The sequence below is a fragment of the Pipra filicauda genome, unplaced genomic scaffold (assembly GCF_003945595.2).
Source record: "Pipra filicauda isolate LSUMZ 115617 unplaced genomic scaffold, ASM394559v2 scaffold309_size868695_pilon, whole genome shotgun sequence".
In the NCBI taxonomy this organism is placed as follows: Eukaryota; Metazoa; Chordata; class Aves; order Passeriformes; family Pipridae; genus Pipra; species Pipra filicauda.
Genome location: NW_024104431.1, coordinates 854,346 through 868,697, shown reverse-complemented (window position 1 = coordinate 868,697; position 14,352 = coordinate 854,346). Strand labels below are relative to the sequence as shown.

The 14,352-nt window shown below is 44.9% G+C and overlaps 1 protein-coding gene across 1 annotated transcript; it reads right to left on the bottom strand.

Annotated features, from left to right (window-relative positions):
• Positions 1–1,437: 1,437 nt before the first annotated feature.
• LOC114002484 (pre-mRNA-splicing factor ISY1 homolog) lies at positions 1,438–11,884 on the bottom strand. The gene is made up of 11 exons (XM_027748466.2): positions 11,832–11,884; positions 11,395–11,417; positions 10,036–10,087; positions 8,469–8,534; positions 7,969–8,011; positions 7,694–7,806; positions 7,386–7,503; positions 6,558–6,680; positions 4,508–4,611; positions 3,350–3,436; positions 1,438–2,214 (listed from the first exon to the last, which is right to left on the bottom strand). The coding sequence occupies exons 1-11, from the start codon at positions 11,832–11,834 to the stop codon at positions 2,107–2,109; spliced, it is 840 nt and encodes a 279-aa protein (XP_027604267.1). The 5' UTR covers positions 11,835–11,884; the 3' UTR covers positions 1,438–2,106.
• Positions 11,885–14,352: the final 2,468 nt, after the last annotated feature.

The following is a 14,352-nucleotide window of genomic DNA, read 5'->3' as shown; positions in this document are numbered from 1 at the left end:
GACTGCACCAGTGATTCCACAGCCCACACAGCAGGCAGGACATAGCCTTTTTGCTACAGGCCACTGTGGCAAAGAATTCCTCTGCAATTTGTTGGCTCAGGCACAGTCAAAATGAGCATTCAGCTTAAAAACCCTTTGCATTGAGCTACAGAGAGAGCATTTAGTAGAGAGGGCCAGGCAGCAGTTTGCCTTGAACAGTTCCATACCACATTTTTGTGCATTTATTCCAGTTCTGTGTTGGTTGGCAGAGATCAGCCCTGCCTTAAAAACTTTCCTTTTACATCATGATGTTGGCTAATGCTCAGGGCTGGAAGCTACTCCTTTGAATATGAATGCAATTACAGTCCTGTTGATTTGCTCTCATTCTTTCAATTTATTCCTTTTTTATGCCTGCTTTCATCATCACTCTGTCCCTGATTTGCCTTTACCCCTCTGTTTTCTGTCTTCCATCTTAGAGATTCATATAGTGACACTACCACTGGTATTATCAAACTGTACTAGACTGTATCAGGCTGTACAAACTAGCTGGGTTTTTTCTCCCTTAAACCTGTTTTTGTCATCTCCAGCCCTCAAAGCCTTTACCCTTCACAGACTGAGATTTTCCACAGGTAAAGGATGCCAGTCTGATCCAGAACCATCAGCACATCCAACAGGAAAGGAGCCTATTTTTCGATTCTCGATGGCCAGGGTTTGGGGGAAGGAACTCTGAGAAACAGTGTTGTCTTTTACAGCAATACAGAGAACATGTAAATAGCACATCACTTCTTGAAACCCAAGAACAGAAAACACTCAAAAAGCAGCACTTTGGAGATGCTTGGAACCCAGAACATGCAAATTATTGTGTCATAAACACACTCATTTGCTGCTTTCTTGCAAAGCAGAGAGAGCTGTGCTGGTAACAGGAAGAGAGAAGAACATGTTTGTGATGTTAGTTGTTTGCCTCTACTAATAACTGAGCTTTTGATTTATTCTAAGTTTTTAATTTGGTGGCTACACTTTCCACATTTTCAAAGCTTTTTTGTTTGATCACTTACATCAAGTAAGACAAAGCTCTCCTCTATAATTTAGAGCTTTGATTGTTCTGGAGTGGATTATTCACAAGAGATAGTAATACATTAAGACTAAGAGCATTGGAAATAGGTTAAACAGTCCCAGGCATGGTTACTTGACTATTAAATACTCTATTCCTTAGACAGAAATACTCCATGGCTGCAGATGTCCAATTTAAAATGTCATTCATTCAGATCTGTACAACAGTCACCCAGAAGACTCTAAACAGGCTCTGCTGTAACTTGCCTCTTGTCACAGGATACACAAGCCAAGAGCAGTAGGGGATGCAGAGCTTCAAATCCCTACAGGGATGGCTGTTTATGATCCCATTCTTTGGCTACGATTAGGGAATCACTACAACCCTCTGAGCTAGAATGAAACAAGACATCAGGCTGTAAATAAGTTTTACTAAAAATATTTGAGCAAGGTATCACAAAGTTTTTTACAACAGCTGCTGAAATATCCAGCATTTAAGCAATCCATCCAGGCGCAGTTACAAACCACAAAAAGGGCAGCAGATTTTAGACACTGTATGTGTTACACAAAGAACCAAATCTACTTCAAAGTCACTCATAAGATCTGTCATCCAAGTACCTCTAAACAGGTTCTAGGCTATTCTGGTAAACTAAGGAGGTGTAACTGAGTTAATTCTGGATTCAGCTCATCAAAAACCAGCATGAGAAGGATGTGTACACTTACAGTCAGGATAGAGCAGAGAGGGTGGCAGGAACGCCATCGACTTCCCCTCGGGATTTCAGAGGTCGGTGGGTGTGTGGTTCTATCTGTAAGAGGCACCACTGCACAGACCCTTTTACAAACTGAAGGGACTGATGACAGCTGTAGATGCAGAGACAAGGTCTGATCTTTGTCAGCACTGGAGTGCCAGTCATTCTACTGGATAAACCAAAATGATGGGTTTCCTTTACAGAACACACTGTAATTCCATCAGTTTACTCTTGACATCCAAAGGACTTTCAGAGCTAAAAACCATTGCTACCGGAACATAGGAACCTGCTGCTTTTGGGTGGATTACTCCCAATCCAGGCCATGCTGGTGTTACAGTCCCAGCAGTGTCTTCGCCTCCTCGCTCTGTGCCAGGAGGGTCTCACTGGCATACTTCTGGAGGAGCTCCATCTTCTTCCTGCGCACAAGAGCTTCCTCAATCTGCAAAGAGGAAAACAGGATGGCATTTAGCTTAAGTGAGATGCTGAAACCTAGGATGCTCAGCCACGGACAGGAGGAAGGAAAATAGCCTGGGAAAGGACTGTGTACTAGTGTAAAAGTAGTGGAACTATGATGAGTCAGGAGTACCCTTTTTAATACTCAGATGAAGCTCCTGGAAGTCAAAAGAAGCAGTAAAACAGATGCCTGTTTCTGATCTATGCTCCTACCCTTGTTAATCAGAGTGTTAGCTGCCATTTCATTTTGGTCTGTTCCAAATGATTCCCTCAGATACAGCTTTAGGAAATGCAGAACTCATGGGTCTATGCCACAGGAGTCCACACCTCTGAACTAACATTTAGTGAGTGTGCCCTTCACATCAGCCACGGCCAGGAACCTCTGCCCTGCATTTTGCCTGGAAGTGCCAGTGATACCTGATCCTTTAAGAAGCACATACTTCAAAGATCTACTAATAACAACCTGCACAACTTGTTTTAGTCTCAGTAATGATTTTATATTTGTCCAGATCGCACACAGCATCTCTCAAAATAAGTGTTCTGAACCTTGATTTTTAGTAATTCAGAATCTAGAAGGCACAATCCTGTAGGCATAAGGTATGGAGTGATTTGCCACTAAGAAAGAGAAACAGCTGCGTAACTCCAGAACCTTTTTGCCTGGGTTGTGCTTCAAACAACCTGTCACTGTGAAGGTAATAAACACCCTAGAGCAGTTTCAAAATATAACAGTCAATTCAAGGTCATGCCACCAAAATAATTTTAGAAAATTTATGAGAACAAATCCTGCAATTCAGAAATCATCCCATTAAATTTAAAAAAGCACACCATCAGCAGAAAGGTACAGTGCAGATATAGTAGACAATCCTGGTTATTGATCATAGCACCACAACACTTTCCAATTTATGGAATATTTATGAAGGTTTTGGAAATTCTCAGGTGAAAAGTGTTATAGCAATGGTACCACAACACAACCCAGTATTTGCAAGAGAAATAAACAGCTGCAGAGTCAAGTCACAGAAATAACCAATTTAGGGCACTTTTACTGATGATGTGACATACGTGAAGATCTGCCTTGCAAAAGCCAGCGTGCATCTCTGCAACCTGATTTTGTTATGTCTTACCTCCTGCTGAGTTGGCACTGGAACATGTGCAATGAATTTCTGTTGGCCTTCTTCTCCTTCTCTTTCCTTGCCACCTTCCTCATCAGACTAAAAAGTGAAAAAATTAAGCCACATCAAGTTTATTTTCTATAGAGGTCATAAAAAAGCCCTTTTTCACTTGCTTTGCCAGAAGGAACCAGGATAGAGCATGATCAACACTGCAAACACAGCAATTAGGTGAAGAGAACTGAACACCAAAGGACTATGACAAGGATCACATCCAGACCCTGCTCCCTGACATTTTCAAAATTACTGCTTCCATTGTTCATATGGCCTTTGCTCTGCTGGATGTAAAGCTCTATTTACTCCTCTTCCATATCTCTGGATATGGAAGGTATGTGGTTTATACCACAGCAAAGGTATAAACAGGAGAGGAGCCAGCTAAGCAAGAAGAAAGCAAGTGCTTTAAAAATATAGGTACCATTTCCCTGTGCAGCTCTGAACTGCTTTGTCTCACACCTGAGAGCTGGTCTCACGAATCAGGAGACAATACACTCAGGAGACTGGAGGAGCCACCAGATTCACATTATGGACTATCTCCTTTTCATTCTTGTATCAAACCCACTTAGGTACAGACTACAAATGAGAACTTGTTTCCAGTATCCCTTTGACAGGTCTAGCAGGGAGCACAAAGAAACAGGAGCCGTGTCCCAGCAGTGACAGCAGCATAAGCAAAGCCTTGCTGTGTCAGGATTCAAGTGTGAACAAGGCCCTGCAACCCTTGTTTTTGCTAAGCAGTGGCAGTAGGACATTAACAGCACAAGCAGCTTTGGGGACAGGATACCGATGCAGGTTGTACCTACAAGCACAGCTGACCACAAACACCACCTCGACAAACACAGAATCCCAGGTAGTGCCAGTTAAATCACAGCAAGGGCTCAGCAGCTGGTTCTCAATTGAGTGAAAGGTCTTCCCTAGGTGCCAGCCTTCAGTGCTCTCTAAACTTGGGCCAAGTGTAGTCACTGCTACTGATTCTTACTAAGCAGGGCCAATGGTGCAGTTGGTCAGGTGCGGAGAAGGGCAGAGCACAGCACGCAGGTTCTCAGCACAGTAACACCACATCCAAGAAGGCAGCAGAGAAGATACATGAAATGCCACTTCATCTTAGCCATCACCTACCTCATCATCATTGACAGCATAGATATTTTCTTCCTCCTCCTCCTCACCTCTTGCAAGTCGTGCTTCCCTCTCCATTTTCCATTTTTCCACTGCTTCTGCTATAACTGGTTAGCAAAGGAAAATGGTTAAGTGTATCTGAGAGCCAGTCAAAGTAGCATGGTCTGATTTCCAAAGCTTTTCCAGTAGACTTAAACTTCTTGCCTAAATCCTCTACATCAATAACACACATTTACTGTAGAACCTCAATGTACCATCTAATAAAACACAGCAGTGTAGTCTGAGCAAAACCCATGATGGCACTGTCAAAGTGTGGCACTTGCTAATGCCTCAGTTTGGGTACATTTTGGACTTTAAATGTCATGGATAAATATCAACCTACTTTCTGAACTGAGTAACAGGGTCACATGGCCAGGCTCAGTGGCTCTGACAGCTCTGAAGTGTGTCAGCAGCTCTAGAGATGCTGATCACCATGTTGTTAATTAAACATGATTATGCTCCTTACAGTGACACTCACACTTTTTTCTGAGTGTGTTTCTCTTACATTGCAGCACTATCCCAATTCTGTACCTCACTCACACTTTTTTCTGAGTGTGTTTCTCTTACATTGCAGCACTATCCCAATTCTGTACCTCACTGCTAGGTGGAAGCTGTCAGGCTGCTGCACCTCTACTCCAGCAGAGTGCTAGTAAGAGCCAAAAAAAGTTTTAAAAACCTTAATCAGTGACATGGGCAGTACTTAAACTCCTAGAGAGGTACAAGATTAATCCAGTGAGGGAGTAGGAATGCCTAGAAGTCAGCAGGCATTCCCCCAAGCTCTCACAGATCATACAGTAAAGTGCTCTCGCTCAGAGAGCCAGATTTAACCCGTGGCTGTGTTTGTTTGTGGTTCCCTAACAGAAAAGGCACCTCAAATTAAGAAGTTTTTTCAATACTTGGTTTCGCAAAAACTTCACTTACGAAGGTAAAAACCACAAGAGCCCAGACACCCACTGACCCTGAGGGATCCCAGCTCTTGTGCACTAGTTGTCCATTAGCACATCACTGGCTCTGTCAGCACCTCCAGCCTTGTTAGTTCAAGCAGCACAATCACCCAAGGTGACAGTTTCCTTCTTACCCCGTGAAGGCAGCCCAGGTCTCTCTCCAGCCTGCAGCCAGAGGATGTGCAGGCTGATCCCTGGGGGGAGGCTGCTGGGAGCCCTGTCCCACACCACTTCCCTTCCCACACTATCACTGCCTGAAGCAGCTCCCCTTCCCTCGGGTCAGGGCTCCACAACACTGGTTAGTTAAACATTTCCTTTAGCCCCCTCCTCCTCCCTGCCCTGTAACCTGACAAGGCACCACTTGAACACGCAAGGTGCTGTGTGGTCTCTTGCTTGAGCTACACAAATAACAGAAAATGGCTCACAGTGCTGAAGAGCTTGAGGAATTAAGACTCATAATCCTGATGTCTTTAGCAGGGAGGTCAGAAGAAACAACACTAGAAAACTATGTGAGCACGCACATGGATAAACAGCATTTACCGAGAAAAATAGATTTAAAAGGAGAAAATATTCATAAATGTGTTGGAAGTTCGAAGATAGATGACGTGGATAAATTAATACAAGCCACCCAGACTTCAGGGTTTCCAGAAGGCCTCTCTAATCTCCCAAAAAAACAAACAGCTATGTTTATGGATAAATAAATAATAAGGTGAGACAGGAAACAGATGGCACAGGTGGTTTTTACAAGGGAGGGAGATAACTGCTGGAGTCCCACAGATCTCATTGCTGCAACCTACTCTTTTTTACAGTCTTAAGCATGAAAAAGGTAGGGAAAAAAGGAAATTTTCCTTCAGTAGTGAATGACCTGCTGACAATATTAAATCATTAACAGTAGTAAAGATGAAAGTCAATTCTAAAGCACACACCTCCAACCTGAAATGTCTTACACAGTGATCTGGATACCTATGTGACAGACAGCCACAGATAAGACAACACTCACAGGGAAAAAAAAAGGCACCTTCACTTCAGGGTCCACTATCTCCCTCCTTGGGCTGAAGAATCCCACATACCTTTCTTTTCATGCTCCTGTTCCAGAGGCTCCAGAATGCCATCGTCCTCGTCCCTGTAGCCGTAGTACTCAGCATCGATGTCCTTCATGAGCTCAGCCCGAGTTTTCCGGGGGGGTGGGAGGGCTGCAGGAACACCCTGTCACTCACCCAGCTCCATCCCATCACTGTGCATTCCCAGTTCCCATCACACCTCACAGCACCCAACTGCTGCCAGCTTGGGCGCACTGCGCTGGACTCTGTCCCACACAAACCAGTTCCAATACACGACCCAGTGCTTCCCCCAGGTCATGGAGTACTTCCCATAATTCCTCTTTGCAGATGGCAAGGAAGAAGGAGCTGGTTCAGTAGCTGCCTCACTTTCAGGCCCAAGCAATTCCCACTCATTCTCTGACAAATCAATAGATTTATCCCTCACATCTAGTTTTTCCTGTTATGAAAGCTGATTCCTGCTCCTAAACTTGTGTTCAACCCAGCTTCCCCTTTTTCTTCTTTTTCTTTAACCTCTGAGCTCCAAGTGCTATTTAGAACTTCCTGATGAAGTTAGTCTGTTATGCTGAAAAGATTCTATAGGACCTCAGTTCTTATCATTTGGAACTCCCAGAAGAAACCGGTTTACTCTTTTCTAGATTCCTTTAATTGCAAACAGCCAAAGGTGTTCTTTGCCCAAAGAAACACCATTTAATTACTTGTGCTCAGAGTTTCATTTATCTGACCTAAGACATGGCCCAGAAATGCTGTTACCAGCACTCCCCACAAGCTACAACAACATTTGACTCAAGACACGCTACAATTTACAGTCATGTCTGGGAAGAGTTGCTCTTTACTTACGCTCCTTTTCAAAAAGCTCTCTGACTCCTGGTAAATCCTTTGCAGCTCCAAAATATTTGTAGCCCCTGTTCCCTGGAACTTCTTTCCCTTCATGATCTAACATTTTCGGTCCAATCCGCTGGAAAACAAACAGAGTTTAAAATTTTCTTCTAACAACAACCAAGCATTTTTAGGGGCTGAATAAAGATCCTCTCTAACAAACACTGGCCAAGGCACACACGGTTAACTAAATGTTGCACAGATTTTTACCAGTAGTCACTTCAGTTGTAAGCAGAACAACCAGGCAGTACAACACATTCTACACTCACAGCATAATCAGGGCCTCCCAGCTCCTTTATTCTGTATTCCCAGTGTCCTTTCTCCCTCAGAAGTTTGTTTATTTCATCATTCAGGTCCCGAATTCTGAATTCACCCAATCCAGCTGTTAGAGAGAAAAAAGACAGTATATTAGGCAGCTCACTAGGAGCACCAAAGTAATTTCAGAACTTATGCAATGGAAACAACATAGTTCACATGAGATTTTTACTGAAATAGCTTAGGACTGGAGATTCAAAAAGATAAAACATTATTAGAAAAATCTTACCATTCTGAATCTGTGCCACTTTCTTGGAAATCTCCCCAATGATCTACTCAAATAAGAACACAGAAATTAATCTCTGAAGAAAACCTATCTTCAGTGGAGAAGACAGAGCCAGATTGTTTGAGAGGTGCATGACAATAAGACAAGTAGCAACAAAACACAAGTTGAAACTGTGGAAATTCTGATCAAATTCACGGAGGGGTGGTGGGAGGGAAATAATTAAGAAGGTAATCAAACACTGGAACAGTGGCCCCAAAAAGCTGTGGAATATAAAATCCTTGAAGATATTTAAATCACATTGGACCTCAGTTGGACACGGTCCTGGGTCAACTTGACCACTTTGAACAACGTAGTGAACTGTATGACCTTCCCATCTAAATAGTTCTGTGATTAACTGTCAGTGTACTGAGGAAAAATGAAAAAAATTGCAAGCAGGCTGCTGAAATAGGAGTGCTCAACTTCCACCTCCCAGAGAATTAGAAAAGTCCACAGGGTGCTATTACCTGTCGCCTCCATTTCTCAGCTTTGGGCAGTTCATTACACTCGGATGCAAGGAAAGGTCTCCGTTCCTGTTTGACACACAGACACACCATCAAGGTTAACCAAGAATCCACATATCCACAGCACTTCACACAAACTTATCCCAAATTACACTTCCAAGCTCCTGGGCCTTCTGCTCTCACTGATTTTCAGTAAATGGAAAACAATAATGGTTTACAGCCCTGCCAAATTAAACTATCAAGAATATAAAAAGCTACTTAAATACACTATATCCAAAACACCCCACAATCCTCTCCAGCACAAATAACATTCCATTTTAAACAGTTTCACCATTTTCAGCACACTAACAGCTAAATAAAATCCACTGTCTTCCAAGAACAGGTTTAAGTTTAAGCCTGTCCTTCTCAATTGCTACTACCTAAATAATCTAATTTTTTCCAAGACGATTTTGTTTTGTATTCCAATAGCTCATCTTACCTCTAGGACCCTGTGTGTGCAGTTATTTTGTCCCTTTCCTCACAGCACTTCCACACCTCTACCTTTTATCTATGTAAACAGCCTTTCTTCACATAACCTATCAGAAACTCTATTCCATCTTCACCTCCGTTGTTCATGGAATCTTTATCATGACAGTTTCTCCAAACTGTCATTTTTCACTTTCCTGTTTCATATTGCTCACTTACAAACCTCTCCAAAAAGCTAACTGAGAACACTCTGATCCTTACGTAAATATTCTTGCACTTTGAGTTTTGATTTGGTGAAAAGTGGTCAGGAAAATCCAGAGAGAGTTGGGAACGAGGTTCTGTGAGATGCTATTTCTTTTGTTAGAGTGGTGGGTATTTTTTAAATTACAAAGTCCATTTTTTGATCAATCTGACAGTAATAAAAAAAAATCCACACGACAGTGAAGCCCATCATGAACAGCAGCACAGTTGTCACGTGCTGGGTTAACAACATGCCAACATTGTGTCTCATGGGAGTCTGGAGCTCAGGGACCTTGAAGGCCTCTGCTTCATGGTTGCCCTTTTGTCAGAACATCCCCAATAGATGAGATTATGAGAAGGATTTCTCTACGTCTGGGAAGAAATCCAAACCAACCCTGTGATTACTGTCAGTGTTTGTGCATGAATTTGCCTAAGTAGTTGCAGATGAAGGTAACTTCAGACTCAAAAACAATGTTCATTTTTTTCCCCAGAATGCTGCCTCTATTTATAGCATTACTATAGTTTGGTTGGGGTTTTCCCCCCAAACTATTACATATTCTACCTATATTCCATAAAAAAATTAAGTGATGTTCAGTTTGCACTTTCTTCTTGGTAGCCAAGCCAACATACCTCTGAAACAGATACAGATGTGACATTTAAGTAAGTTATTTATTTAGGAAAGTTCTGGTTACCATTTCTGGTTTGTGTGACTGTGAAATACAGTCAGCTGGAACATTTTCCATCTGACTGATGCCAGGCTCCTGCAGGACACCTGGGCCTGGCTCATAACCCAACACAGCTCTGTCCAAGGCCTGCATTCCTCTCTGAACAGAACAAACAAACCTTCAGAGCTTTTCTATCCTACCTTCACTTTTCCTTCCTCGAGCTGGGCTTGCCGAAACCTTGCCAAGGCCGTCCTAAAGGGAAGAAAGGAAGCAAATTTACTTCTACAAATCCACATTCCAACAGGAACAAGTCTTGCTCTGAATGTGTATGATGGACTTAACTACAGACCATAGAAAACAAAGGTTTGAACAGATTCACTGACCACCTCTGGCTCTTCCAACTTGTGACTTCTCAACACTAGAAACCATCTTAGATAAACATATATCCTGGTAAGCACCTAATTATTCTTTCTGTTCAACATATGCCATGATATTGGACATTTGCAGCGAAAGGACATAAACAAGTTACAAACAGAAGCATTAAGTTTAGTTGATCTTAGCAGAGGATACATCAAAAAGCAAATAAAAATCTCAATGGGAAAAAGCTCCATTAAGGAAAGCAGCAGTTAGTAATCAAGTCCATTAGCATAACTAAAATATTCCCAATCTCTGAAAGCTGAGCAGAGACTACACAACCCCATTTTCCAACAGTTTTATTTGTTAGACATTTACTAGTTATGTTAAAAAGCACAGAACAGTTGAGTACATCCAGTACCAGCACACCTACACCCTGCACATAAGCCAGCCACTTTATCTGCTGTTAAGAACCATTTCCAGAATTAAAAACCTGGGAACTTTTCATTCCAGTCCAATGCAGAGGTACTGGATGGGATCACTAACAGTATCCTGAGGTATCAGACAGCTGTGGGCTCTGCAGCCCCTCACTGAGTTACTGTTACAACCTCAGGAAGTATTTTAGGAAAAAGAACAATCAGGAGACAAATATACCAAAGAGCCTCTAGTCCAGATGTTTTAGATGTGTGGCCTCCAACCCTTTTCAAAAACTCCTCAGGAAAGCCAATACAAAAATAAATTTGTTAAAAACCACTGGTTTAGCCCAAGCCACTCCCAAGCAGGAATTATCCTTAAAGGAATGCTGCCAGATTCCTATCTGGCTTGGCATCTCTGTTTCAAAAACTGGAACTGCCCAAAAGCAAAAGGGGCCCTTGGAACATATTCCAGTGTACTTATCTCCCAGCCCTTGCTGCAGTGTGTCCTGCACAAAACCACCCAGCACAGCTAGGAGGGCTCCACAGCACCAGGCACGTGCCCTCCTCTCCCCACTGCCACTGGAGCAGCACGTGTGCAATTAAGTACCCAAAAGCATCAATAAACTCGTGGTGCTTTAAAACAGGCTGAACAACAAGTCCCATGGGGCCAGCGTGGCTCTGTCTGAAACCAGGTACAGCCACGGCCAGCGGGCACAGAGGTGTGAAAGCAGGTACAGCCGCAGGCCCACAGGAGGTCACACACGAGTCGAGTCATGCTGCCACACTCACATGGCCTTCTCCGCGTTCCGCGCCTGGAACACACAAACAGAGGGCGTCAGTCACAGCCCGGGTCCGCTCTGGGCACTGGCAGGGAGGGAGGGACCCCGGGCCCACCGCGCTCCCCCTTCCCAGCGCTCCTGCCCAGGGTCGGGCCCCACCGCGACCCCCTCGCTGGGTGAAGGCACCGGCGGGCAGGGAGGGCCCCTCAGCCCAACCCCGCACTCCTCATGTCCCTCAGTCCCTCACTCCCCATGTCCCCTCAGTCCCTCATTCCCACGTCCCTCAGTCCCTCACTCACCACATCCCCTCAATCCCTCACTCCCCATGGTCCCTCACTCCCCATGGTCCCTCAGTCCCTCACTCCCTCAATCCCTCACTCCCCATGGTCCCTCAATCCCTCACTCCCCATGGTCCCTCAGTCCCTCACTCCCTTATCCCTCACTCACCATGGTCTCTCAGTCCCCGGTCCCTCCGTGCGGTGGAAGCGTCGCCGTGCCCCGGATGTACTCCCCCGCGGCCCCGCCCCACCCGACTGCGCCTGCGCGGCCCTCCCGCCGTACCTGGGGGCAGCAGTGCGCGCCTCTCGCCGCGCATGCGCAGGGCCCGGCGCGAGCAGCGCGCGCTCCCGGCGGGGACGGGCTGAGGGGACAGGGAATGGGGAGGGATTGGAACCGACCCTGAACATCACCCAGGGCGCGGACACTTCCCACAGACCGGGCTGAGGGGACAGGGAATGGGGAGGGATTGGAACCGACCCTGAACATCACCCAGGGCGCGGACACTTCCCACAGACCGGGCTGAGGGGACAGGGAATGGGGAGGGATTGGAACCGACCCTAAACATCACCCAGGGCACGGACACCTCCCACAGACCGGGCTGCTCCAAGCCCCATCCAGCCTGGCCTGGACACTTCCAGGGATTCAGGGGCAGCCACAGCTTCTCTGGGCACCCTGTGCCAGGGCCTCATCACCCTCACAGGGATGAGTTCCTTCCTGACGTCGAACCTTAATTTCCCCTTTCAGTTTGAAGCCATTCCGCCTTGTCTGTCACTGCAGTTCCTGATGGACAGTCCCTCTCTGGTTCTCTGTAGCCCCTTCAGACAGGGCAAGGGGCTCTGAGGTCTCCACATAACCTTCTCCCCTCCAGGCTGAGCAGCCCCAGCTCTCCCAGGCTGTCCCACGTGGGAGGTGCCCCAGTCCTCTGATAACTTCCTGGCCTCCTCTACACTTGCTCCATCAGTTCCATGTCCTTCTCATGCTGGGGACCCCAGAACTGTACCCAGTGTTCCAGGTGGTCTCACAAGAGCAGATGGGGAGAATCCCCTCCTTGGACCTGCTGCCATGTCCCTTTGGATGCAGCCCAGGACCCCGCTGACTTTCTGGGCTGCAAGCCCACACTGCTGGCTCATGGGCAGTTTTTTTACAAATCATAATTACAATTTACAAATTACACCAGCCCTCATGAGATCCACTGGTCCAAAACAAACTGGGATGACTGGCTTTCAGTGACAATTTATTTAGTGACTCCCTGCAAGTTCAGTAAAATAAAATTCCCCCTATCCAGAAATGGCAACCCTTAAAGTCCCATTTGTAGAAAGTAATGTTACAGATTTGTCTCTTTGCCTTCCCAATCCATATAATCCACCAGATCCAGAAAAAAACCACTACCCTGGAATTTGCCATAACAAATGAGATATCTCAGTGTTAGTGAAAAAAAATCAACATAGAACAAATGAAAAATTAGGTTTGATTTTTCCAAGTCTCCACAATTTATGAAATCACCATTTGCTCATCCATTTCTTGTTTACTTGGGAACAACTGACCCTGGAACAGCAGCACCAATATTCTCACAGGAAGATGACCAGGAAGAGACATTTCTGTTGGAATAATTTTCTGCTTTTTGAACTTGCATTTCTCAGCTTTCAAATCCTGTTTTCTCTGTAAAAAAAATTAACTTTTACAGGAAAGCACTTTTTTAGCTACATGTCCCAGACTTTCAGAGCTTCGAGCTTTATTACCATTTAACTAAGATTTATGTAAAGACTCCATTAATTTATATTAATCTACCAAGCCAAACATCCCCATGCTGGGCCATCTGCACTACCCCAAGACAATCCACACGTTTCGAGTGTCGATTTTAGGAGAGGCTCAGCAACCATGTTTAGGATTCAAGGATACATTCATGCTCTGACAGCAGCTATTGAGATAAAAACAAACAAGAAACCTCCTACACACCTTTATGTCACACTGAGCAGGCATGAGCAAGCACTTGGGATTCTTTTCTGCTTGGGCAAAGCAGTGCCACAATGCTCCCTCTTTGAGAGCTTCAAATAAAGGCAGTTCTGCCAAGCCTGTTCCCTTCCGCTCTGCAGCAGCACCAACCCAGCCCTCCCCACCTTGCACCTCACCTTCTCACCAGCATCTTCTCCCTGAACTACAGTTCGCTGGTTTTCACAGGTTTCGAAGATCAAACCCAGGATGAAACTTTAAGATCTTCATAAATCTTTTATTTAATTAAACATTAAGGAACTCTGAATTGCCAAGGCAGTCCTTTGCAAAACAACCACAACCTGACCAGAGTTCACCTGACATGATACAGCACTATGACCATCAGTTTTCTCAGACACACACATTTTAGGTATCAGATTTCCTGACACCACTCAAGACTATCAAGTAGGGTATCCGCTTTTACAGGTTCCAGCACTCCCAGGTAAGCCTCCTCACTGGGATCTTCTAGTTCAGGAACTGAGGAGTTCTTAGCCCTTCTGCAAAGCCTCACTCTGTGCCAGTGTGCCAAAAGCTCCAAGCTCAAGCTGTTCCTGGAAAATCACAACCTTCAGGAACACGACTGCATGGCTGTGACACTGTGAACAGGTCGCTTCCAAAATTAACAAAAATGTTAACCTGATACGAACCGGGTCATTGTAACGCAGATGCGGGAGACAAGTGGCAGTGCCAATTCAGCTCT